Genomic DNA, 11,308 nt, shown 5'->3' with positions numbered 1-11,308 from the left:
GAATGTGAAGCAGAGGGTTGGGTAGGTGACTGCCACTTGCCCCTACCCTCTGCTCCAGCCTGGGGAAGGGTGAAGAGGAGGAGAGGCCACTGAGGTCCAGTCTTACTTACTTTTCTTGACTTGAGGGAGGCCAGTTCTTGGCCTGGGGGGGCTGAAGCTGCTGGGGCTGAGGGGAGTGGTGCTGGCAGGAGTGGGAGTAGGGGGGTTGTACAGGTAGGAGCCCACACCACCAATGTTTACCCCTGCAGAGAGAATAGGAGAGGTTGAGCCTCTGGCCAGTAACAGGGAGAGTCACAGGGAGAATTCTGCTGTCCTCTGGTCCCTTCCTTCCAGTCTGGTACTTACCCCTGGGTCCGAACAGAGCCCCATAGCATGGCTTGTGGCAATATGGCCTTCCATTGTGCTGGGCACAAGCAGAGGGAAAAGAGTTGCTCAGGGCCCAGGAGAGCTGTACCCCACATGCCTTTCCCCAAGACTGACTGCCCTGTGTTGTGTGTCTGTTCACTGGCCTGGTTTGGTGGACTGGGAAAGATGGGTGATGGGCTGGCATGCCAGACTTGCCACTGTGGTGGAAGGAGGAAGGGGAAGAGTAGATCAGGAAGTTGTGCTACTTCCTTCCTCTCCTGCCTCTTGCACAACTTCGGCTCCCCAAATCCCCAAATCCTGGCTGGCGTGGGGCCCACGGGGTAGATGACCCTGCAGTTGGCTGCTAAGGTTGCCTGTGGCAGGTCTCCAGGGCTGAAATTAGGGGGTGGGGGAGCAGTGCCTGGGGCAGTGACACAGGGCTGTGGCCCTAGCCAGGCCTCACCTCTGCATGCCCGCCGGGGGAGAGGATGTTGTGGCAGCGCTCACATTTCAGACAGAATCGGTGCCAGTTCTTTCCCAGGGAGCTCACCTTCTCAGCTGTGGGGGACAAGGTGGAACCGGCTGCGAGGAGCCAGGCCAAACACTGGAAGCCCTCCTCTCTCCCCTGAGACCGTGAAGCTCTCCGGGAGGCCAGGGCCATCCTGCCTGATGCCATGCACCCCACCGAGCTCTCAGAGGAAGGGTGGGGAGCTGAATGGGACCAGATAGAAGTGCGGAGAGGACATGCCTCTGCAGATGGAGTGTCTGGGAGCAAACCACGGCCAGCCCCCGAGTCCTCCGGGAACCCAGAGGCTCACACTCGCCCCTATCTTCTCCCCCTCCTCAGTCTGTGTCTCACCAAAGAAAACGGGTTGTTGGCATCGCGGGCAGGTCCAGCTCATGGCTCCACTCGGTGCAACCGGTGCGGCCCACAGTAGGTACCGCGGCTGGGGCTCTGTGCCCCGCTAGGCTGGCTCCGCCCACGGCTCAGCTTTGCTCCTCACTGCGCGCAGCCCGCGGCTCCTCGGCGGCGCTCATTGGCCGCCAGAAATTTAGACCCTTTCCACCTGTGGGACACCTGCGATTTCGCAATGACTTCCAAGAACCTTAAAGCCTTTCACCCTTCGGAAGGAGAGAAGACTGACGCCAGGGGCCTCAGGACTGGGAGGGCAAAGGTCCAATGAAGACGTCTGGAGTGGCGCTAGTTTCTGGGTGGGTAAGGAGAGGAGAAATGTTCACACTGCAGGCGCCATAAAAACATTACTATCTCCCCAAAGCAAGGGGTGGGCTCCGCCAGTGAGGGTGCAGGAAGGGGGTGATCGCCTTGTGCCAATCTCCCAGCAAAGGAGACAATCTCTCAATGAAAGACGGTGGTGAATCAAAAGTTTTCTCCGCTGAATTCCTGTTACATGGCTTTCAGAAAGGGCTGTAGAGGGCAGGTGTACCAGATTCATTCATGTATTACACTGCTGTGCTCTGCCTTAGGGAATCCAAGACTCTCTCTTCAGTCCCCTCATTTGGGCAACAGGGACGGGACTGGTGTCTGAAAGTTCTCTTCCTGAATTGTCTGCATCAGTACTTTTTCCTTGCTTTATTCTTCTTGTTGACTTCTAAGGGGGAAGGCTTGCACAATGTGAAATAATCTTTTTTATGCATTCTCATTACTTGTTTTGGGAACTAGTTCAAGGCTCTTAATGTTTCCTAAATAACTTTTTAAAACAAATTTGAAAAAAAATCTAGATTTAGCTTTCACTGAGTTTTTCTGTCTTTTGACTCATCTGTTTCTTCTTGAAGGAGGCAGTTCAAGGCTTACTGCCTTTTGTTTTCTATGGATCTCAAGGAAAAGGTCCAGCTTTAGAAGACTGGGAGGAATGCATTGATGTGTTTACTGTTAGATGTACTGCTTTTTCTAGGGAGCCATATTAGAAACTCTAGCTAATTAATTTTTTGCTTTCCCTTTCTTCCTTTTTAAAAAGAATTATATTTTAAAAAATTTATTCTTCTTCAATTTGACCAGAGAGATGAAGGTGGGAGGGGAGGATGAGAAAGTAAGCAGCCAGGTCCAGGACTTGAACTGCCATTGATGATGTGGGAGTCCAGCACTTTAACCACCATGCCACCTGCTAGCCCCTCTTTTTCTTTTAAGAAGACAGATTTTATTCATCTGAAACACTAATGCTTAAAGAAACCAGACTTAATAGGAAAGCATGAAGAGGCTTTAATTTGGGGGAGGATTCTTTTCTTTATTTGTGATACAGGGCACGCATGCAAGTCAAAGAGGTAAGCATCCTCCATAGGGTCTGATTACACCATAATCACCTTCCTCCAGTCCTCCAACCTGTCACCAATGACTCAAACTATGGTCACTATGTGGGATCCAGCTTCTCTTGAGCAGCACCCTACCATCATCTGTCCAGGTTATCTATCCTCAGGACTTACAGGATGCATCAAAGAATCTTTTTCTGAGGTTTCCCAGCACTTTCTGCTTTGTATCATCTTGTGTGCTTGCCTGATCCTCCTAGGCAGGTCATCTTTACCCCAGCATTTAGCACAGGATGCATCCCGCAGAGCAACACAAAGAAATAAACATTGGGGTATAAGTACCATGCTGCTTTCACACATCTCGAAATGAGTCAGTAAGGTAAAGGCTTTATTACTTCCCATCTTCTGTGGCCCTCTTAAAATTTTAATTTGCTTCTTCCATGAAAGATGGTGAGACAATGCCCTCAACAAAATCTTTTTTTTTTTTTTGGAGAGGTTTTTGCTATAGGGCATGTGTGCTCGCCAGACGGACAGAGAGACAGAAAGCGAGAAATCACCCCCCAGGGGGGATGGCCACGCTGCAATCCCTTCTCCTCCACTCTCCTCTCGGGATCTTGGGCATGCACGCCATGCGCCCGGCGTTTAAGCCACTGGGTCCGGGACTCAAACCGCGGCCAGCTACGTGGGAGTCCAGCAACATGGCCATTACGCAAACTGCTCTTGATGCTGTGATCCATCCTCAGCCTTCAGCTCAATCCCAGATCATGTGCAAATGTGTGCCCTGCCCTCAGGGAGGTCTCTGGACATGAACTCAGAACCTTCTCATATGGGACTGCCTAGCAGAGTATCATGTTTTACATGTAATGTTCGAGGAATTGAAGAACAAAAAAGATATAACATATAGGAAACATATAACAAAATGGCAGAACTCCTTTCCTATTGGTAATCACTTTGAATGTAAATAGATTAAATTTACCAATTGCTATGGTCTGAATGTGTGTTTCTCCTCTATGGTCTATATGATTGTGTGTCTCTCCTTACCCCCAATTCATATGTTGAAATCTAATCCCCAGTACAATAGTATTAAGAGGTGGAGGTCTTGGGGCCAGCAGGTGGTATGGTGGTTAAAGGCGCTGGACTCCCACATGGCCAACCACTGTTCAAGTCCTGGATCTGATGGCTTGCTTTCTCGCTTTCCCTCTCTGTCTCTCTCTGATCGAACTGGAAAATAATAATAAATTTTTTAAAAAGTTAAATAAAGAAATAAAGAGGTGGAGGTCTTTAAAAGGCGATTAGGTCATGAGGGCAAGGACCTCATGAATGAGATCAGTGCCCTTATAAATGCCCAGGGGAACTTGTTTGCCCCTTCTGTCATGTGATGTTATAGTGAAAAGAAATCCATCTATGAGGGAAAAGATCCTTACCTGATACCAAATCTATTGGAGTCTTGATCTTGTATTCCCCAGCCTTTAAAACTATGAGCAATATAGGGACCAGCAGGTGGCATAATGGCTACATTGCTGGACTCCCATGTAGTCGACCACAGTTCGAGTCTGGGCCCGGTGGCTTAAATTCATGCTGGGTGCGTGTGTGTGCGTGCCCACCCAAGATCCTGAGAGGAGAATGAAAGAGAAGGGATTGAGGCATGGCCATCCCTCCTGGGGGTGATTTCTCATTTTCTGTCTCTCTGTCTCTGTCTGTTTGGAGAGTACATGTGCCCTACAGCTAAAACCTCTCAAAAAACAAACAAACAAAACTATAAGCAATATATTTATCTTGTTTATAAGTTACCTAGTCTAAGATATTTGTTATAGTAGCCCTAACAGACTAAGACACCAATGAAAAGAAACAGGCAGAATGAATTAGAAAAAAACATGATCCAACTATAGGCTGTCTCTAAGAGACTCATTTTAGATCCAAAGAGATACATAAGTTGAAAATAAAAAGATGAAAAAAAATTCTATGCAAATAGTAACCAAGAGAAAGTTGAGATGGTCATATTAACATCAAATGAAATAGTTAAAAATTGTTAAAATAGACATAGAATTATGTATTAATAAAATTATCAACTCATAAAGAAGAAAAACAAGTTATAAAGATCCATGCATCAGACAACAGAATCCCAAAACACATGCAGCAAACTGACAGAATTTAAGGGAAAAATAGGCAGTTCTATAATAGTTGGAGACTCTTATACCTCACTTCAATAATGAATAGAATATCTAGAAATAAAGGACTTGAACAATACTAAGCCAAGAAGACCTAACAGGTGTGTGTGTATATATATATATATATATATATATATATATATACACACACACACACACACATATATACACACATATACATACATACATACATATATACACACACATGTCATCAAACAGCAGCAGAATATGCATTCTTGGGCCAGCCTGTGGTTCACCAGGCACATGTGTGTTGTGTGCCCCAAAATCCCAAAGGGAGGGAGAAGTGAAGGAGAAGAAATTGTGGTGTGACCACCCCCCATGGGAGGCACTTTCTCACTTTCCCTCTCTGGTAAAAATTTTAAAAGAAAAGACTATGCATTCTTTTCAAATACTTTCCAGGATAGATTATGTGTTAGGCCACAAAACAAATGTGACCTTAGTGTGGCCATGAAACAAGATGATTAAAAATATCCAAATTACACAAAGTACTTTCACCAATTCAAAGGGCAAAAAGCTATAAAGCAGTAACAGAAAGAAATCTGGAAAATTCACAGATAGATGTGACACTTTATGGCCTGGAGATTAAAGGAACCAGATTCCATGCAGTTTGAATCCTGGATTCAGTGGCTTGAAAGAAGACATCCTGGGATGGAGCCAGCAGGTGTCATGCTGGTAAAGGCGTTGGACTCCCATATAACCAACCACGGTTTGAGTCTCAGAATAGGCAGTTTATTCTCTCATTTTCTCTCTCTTGTGTGTGTGCACATGTGCCTGATAGTAAATTAAAATAATACTTTTTTTAAAAAAGAGATTTTTGCTATAGGGCATGTGTGCTCGCCAGAGAGACAGAAAGAAAAACACTCTCCCTGGGGGGGATAGCCACACTGCAATCCCTATTCCTTCAGTCTCTTCTCCGGATCTTGGGCATGCACACACACATGCACGGCTTGAATTTTAAGTTGCTGGGTCTGGGACATGAACTGCAGTCAACTATGTGGGATTCCAGCACCATAACCGTTTCACCATTTGTTGACTTCAAAAAATTTTTAAATTATTTTTTTAAAGGGACCAGCAGTTAGCATAATGGCACTGGACTCCCATGTAGTGAACCATGGTTCGATTCCTGGACCCGGTGGCTTACACTCATGCCAGATGCATGTGTGTGCATGCCCAAGATCCCGAGAGGAGAATGGAGGAGAAGAGACTGCAGTGTGGCCATCCCCCATGGGGGGTGATTTCTTGCTTTCTGTCTCTCTCTCTCTCTTTCTTTCTGGTGAGCGCATGTGCCCTATAGCAAAAACCTCTCTCTCAAAAAAAAAGAGGGGCAGGAGGTCGCATGGTGGTTAGAGTGATGGACTCCCACATGGCCAACTGCAGTTTGAGTCCCAAGCCTGTTAGCTTACTTTCTCACTTTCCCTCTCTCTCACTGATAAAATTTTAAAAATAATAATAAAAAAAAGTAAAATAAATAATTCTTTAAAAAAAAGAAAAGAAACAAACACAGGCTAGGCACCTGTGTATGGTTGCCCCAAATCACAAAAGGCCAGAGAAATGAAAGAGAATGGATTGCACAGAATCCCAAAACGTATGAAGCAAACTGACAGAATTTAAGGGACCGTAGCCCAATGGGTGGTGCTTTCTCCCCCCACCACTAATGAGTACATGTGCCCTCTGACAAATTAAAAAGGAAAAATATATATAGCAATTAAATACATTCATAACTGATGGGTCAAAGAAGAGCTCGCAGGGAAATTATAAAAATACTTAGGAATGGATTAAAGCAAAACCACATTTCAGGGCCAGTAGGTGGCATAGAGGTTAAGGCACTGGATTCCACATGGTCACCTGGGTCCAGTCTCAGACCCTGTGGCTTGAAAAATCACACCTGGTGCATGTGTGTGTGTGTGTGTGTGTGTGCCCAAAATCTTGAAAAGAAGCTGGAGGGAAAGGGACTGTATGTGACCATCCCCTCTTGGGGGAGTGGTGGGTGATGTGATTTCTCACTTTCCCTGTCTCTAAACACTTTACAAAAGGGAAAAGACCTCAAGCCAACAACCTAACTTTACACCTTGAGGAAATAAAAAAAGAAGTATGAACTAAACCAAAAGCTATTAGGAGAAAACAAATAGTAAAGATTACAGCAGAGACAGAGAAATAGAGAACAGAAAGACAATAGAGAGAATCAATGACCAAGAAGTTTTTTAAAAAGTATTTTATTTAACCTTATATATTTATTTATTTAAATTTGAATAGAAAGGGACAGAGTGAAAGAGAAAGAGAAAATGAGAAAACAAGATGCCAGGTCCAGGACTCAAACCGCAGTTGGCCACGTGGGAGTCCAGCATCTTTAACAACAATTCCACCTCCCGGCCCCAAGAGTTGATTCTTTTAAAAGATAGCCAAAACTCACAAAAGTTTAGCTAGACTGAGAAAAAAGACAGAAAATACAAATAAAACTGAAATAAAAAGTTAAAGTAGGGGAACAGCAGTTAGTGTAATGGCTATGTCGCTGGACTCCCACATAGTCGACCACGGTTCGAGTCCTGGACCTGGTGGCTTAAACTCACGCCGGGTGCGTGTGTGTGCGTGCCCAAGATCCCGAGAGGAGAATGGAGGAGAAGGGATTGCAGCATGGCCATCCCCCCTGGGGGGTGATTTCTCACTTTCTGTCTCTCTCTGTCTGTCTGGCGAGTGCACACGCCCTATAGCAAAAATCTCCCCCCCCAAAAAAAGTTAAAGTGGGGATATTACTACTAACTTTATAGAACTAGAGAGAATATTATGAACTATATACTAACAAATTTGATAACCTAGAAGAAATGGAGAAATTGCTAGAAACACACACACAAAATTTAAGAAGCAGAAAATCTGAACAGACCTATAATAAGTAAAGACACTGAATCACAGAGACAGCAGGTGGCATGGTGGTTAGAGTGCTGGACTCCCACATGGTTGACTATGATCCTGGACCTGGCAGTCTGCTTTTTCACTTTACCTCTCTCCTTCTCTTTCTTTGCCTCTCACTGGTAAGCACATGTTTCCTATAGCAAATTAAAAAGCAATAATGGTAATAATAAAAAATTTTTAATTAAAAAAAAAAACTGAATCAGTAATCAAAAACCTCCTAACCAAAGTTCAGGACCAGTTAACTTCACTGGTAAATTCTAACAATATTTAAAGAAGAATTAATAGCAATGCTACTTAAACTCCTGAAAAAAAGGGAAAAAAAAGAAGAACAAGAGGGAATACACCCTAACTCAGTTATTAAGCCATGATACCAAAACCAGACAATGACACCACAAAAAAAGAAAACTAGGGCTGGCCCCATAGCAATGATTAAGCACTATGCATGGAAAGCCGGATCCCACAAGGCTTACTGTGGTTGAAATCCTGGCCCCAGCACTTTGAAAAACATGCCAGGTGCATGTGCATGTGTGTTACAAATACTGACAAGATGGATAAATGGAGGAAAAGGAATTGCAGCAGGACCATGCCCGACTGGGAGGTGTTTTCTCTCTCTCTCTCTCTCTCTCTCTCTGGGAAGCGCACGTACCTTGTGGCAACAACAACAACAAAAAAGGGACCAGCAGTTAGCGTAATGGCTATGTTGCTGGACTCCCACATAGTCGACCGTGGTTCAAGTCCCAGACCCGGTGGCTTAAACTCACGCTGGGTGCGTGTGCGTGCGTGCCCAAGATCCCAAGAGGCGAATGGAGGAGAAGGGATTGCAGCGTGGCCATCCCCCCTGGGGGGTGATTTCTTGCTTTCTGTCTCTCTGTCTCTCTCTGTCTGTCTGGCGAGTGCATGCGCCCTATAGCAAAAACCTCTCCAAAAAAAAAAAAAAGAAGAAGAAAAACTATATACCAAAATCACTTATGAATATATTGGGTCATCAGAAAAGTCATGATGCATTTTTGCATAGAATAACATAGAAAAAATGTCATAACTTTTCTGACAATCCAATAAATGCAAAAATCCTCAACAAAAAAGGATCAAAATGAAACTATTAGAATATTAAACATATTATACACTACCATCAAGTACAATTTGTCCCAGGAATGTAAGGGTGTTCAACATAAGAAAATCAATGTAACACACCACATTAATATAAGGAAAGAAAAAAAACCCACATGAAATAATCTCAATTAACATATAAAAAGTATTTGACAAATCTAACACTTTTTCATAATAAAAATACTCAGAAGGGCCGGCAGGTTGGCGTGGTGATTAAGAGAATGCTGGACTCCCACAGGGCAGACTTCAGTTTAAATCTCGAAACCAGCGGCTTGCTTTCTCACTTTCTCTCTCCTTCTCTCTCTCTCTCCCCCTCTCTGGTCAAAAAATTTAAACAAATAAGTAAATAAATAAAGTTAAATAAATCAAAGATTTTTTTTTTTTGAGAAAGAGATTTTTGCCTTAGGGCATGTACGCTTGCCAGAGAGACAAAGAGTGAGAAATCACCCCTCAGGGAGGATAGCCACACTGCAATTCCTTCTCCATTTTCTTGGGATTTTGGACATGCACGAGTACACATGCCAGGTATGAGTTTTAAGCCTCCAGGTCTGGGACTCAAACCATGGTTAACTATGTGGGAGTCCAGCGATGTAACCATTATGCCATCTGCTGGTCCCGAAATAAAACAATTCTAAAAAAATAAAAATAAAAATACTCAATACACCAGAAATGGAAGTGAACTTGGGAACCAGCAGTAAGCTTAATGGTTATGTCGCTGGACTCCCACGTAGTTGATCGCGGTTTGTGTCCTGGACCCGGTGGCTTAAAACTCACGCCGGGTGCGTGTGCGTGAGTGCCCAAGATCCCGAGAAGAGAATGGAGGAGAAGGGATTGCGGCGTGACCATCCCCCCTGGGGGATGATTTCTCGCTTTTTGTCTCTCTGTCTCTCTCTGTCTGGCTGGCGAGCGCACACACCCTATAGCAAAAACCTCTTAAAAAAAAAAAAAGAAATGGAAGTGAACTTCTTCAACATGATAAAAGGCACTTAAGAAAAATTTATATCTAACTTCAAACTCAAGGATAAAAGTCTCCAAGCTCTTCCCCTGAGATCAAGAACAGACCAAGGATACTACTTTCACCACTATTATTCACCACTGAATTGGAAGTTCTAGCTAGAGCAAGAAAAATAAACAAAAGCTATCAAAATTGGAAAGGAAGAAATAGAACTATCTGTATCTTCAGATGATATGATCCTATGTGTGTAAAAATTCCTGGGTCAGCTCTGTGGCCTGGTGGTTAAGGGAACCAGATCGTACATGGTTGACTACACAGTTCAAGTCCTGATCCTGGCAGCTTGAAAAACATGCTAGTTGTATATTTGTGTGTGCCCAATACTGCAGTGTGATCACACCTCAATAGGGGATGCTTTCTCCCTCTCATTCCCTCTGTCTGCTTCTCTCTATGGTGAGTGTATGCACTCTATGCAAAAAAAAGAAAAAAAAAGTTTCCAAGGAGTCTACTAAAAACAAACAAACCCTATTAGTATAAAAATGAATTCTGCAGGACCAGCAGTTAGCATAATGACTGTCACTGGACTCCCATGTAGTCGACCACAGTTCGAGTCCCGGACCTGGTGGCTTAAACACACATGCGTGTGTGCGTGCATGCCCAAGATCCCGGGAGGAGAAAGGAGGAGAAGGGATTGTGACGTGGCCATCCCCCCTGGGGGGTGATTTCTCACTTTCTGTCTCTCTGTATCTCTCTGTCTTTCTGGCGAGCGTACATGCCCTATAGCAAAAAAATCTCTCTCAAAAAAAAAGAATTCTGGGGAACCAGCAGTTAGCGTAATGGCTATGTCGCTGGTCTCCCACGTAGTCGACTGCGGTTCGTCTCAAAACTCACGCCGGGCGCGTGTGCATGCGTGCCCAAGATCCCAAGAGGAGAATGGAGGAGAAGGGATTGCGGCGTGACCATCCCCCCTGGGGGGTGATTTCTCGCTTTCTGTCTCTATGTCTCTCTCTGTCTGTCTGGCGAGCGCACGCGCCCTATAGTGAAAATCTCTCAAAAAAAAAGAAAAAAAAAAGAATTCTGCAAAGTTGTAGGGTACAAGATTAACACATGAAAACCAGTTTATGTTTTGGGACCAGCAGATGGCATAATGCCTATGTCACTGGACTCTCATGTAGTTGACTGCAGTTCGAGTCCTGGACCCGGTGGCTTAAACTCATGCCAGGCGCATGTGCATGCATGCCCAAGATCCCAAGAGGAGAATGGAGGAGAAGGGATTGTGGCATGGCCATCCCTCCTGGGGGGTGATTTCTCGCTTTCTGTCTTTCTGCCTCTGTCTGTCTGGCAAGCGTACGCGCTCTATAGCAAAACCGTCTCAAAATAAATAAATAAATAAATAAAAAATCAAGGACCTGACTGAAGAGCGCAGCTCCTCACTAAGCTGTACTGATTTTCAGGAGTCTTGCTTCTGGGCAAAGGGTAGGCAGAGCAGAGGAAGAGACAGGAGCTGATGGTGAGGGCTGCTGCCACAACAGCTGATGGATTTCCT

General features: G+C 44.6%; 1 protein-coding gene across 2 annotated transcripts in view; it reads right to left on the bottom strand.

Moving 5' to 3' along the window:
- Positions 1-1,424, bottom strand: part of CRIP3 (cysteine rich protein 3) — a 3,849-nt gene extending 2,425 nt beyond the window's left edge. Inside the window, exons 1-4 of one of the 2 annotated variants that reach the window (XM_006148533.3) lie at positions 1,205-1,424; positions 809-903; positions 346-403; positions 111-242 (exon numbers count right to left, since the gene is read on the bottom strand). In XM_006148533.3, coding sequence (XP_006148595.1) covers positions 111-242; positions 346-403; positions 809-903; positions 1,205-1,247 — 328 coding nt within the window. In that variant the 5' untranslated portion in view covers positions 1,248-1,424. Of the gene's footprint in view, positions 1-110; positions 243-345; positions 404-808; positions 1,183-1,204 lie in introns of those variants that run through there. The other variant, XM_014587834.2, reaches the window with a different exon arrangement.
- Positions 1,425-11,308: the final 9,884 nt, after the last annotated feature.

This window comes from Tupaia chinensis, unplaced genomic scaffold (assembly GCF_000334495.1).
Source record: "Tupaia chinensis unplaced genomic scaffold, TupChi_1.0 Scaffold000238_1, whole genome shotgun sequence".
In the NCBI taxonomy this organism is placed as follows: Eukaryota; Metazoa; Chordata; class Mammalia; order Scandentia; family Tupaiidae; genus Tupaia; species Tupaia belangeri.
The sequence above is the reverse complement of the archived record's forward strand: the minus strand, read 5'-3'. Positions and strand labels throughout refer to the sequence as shown.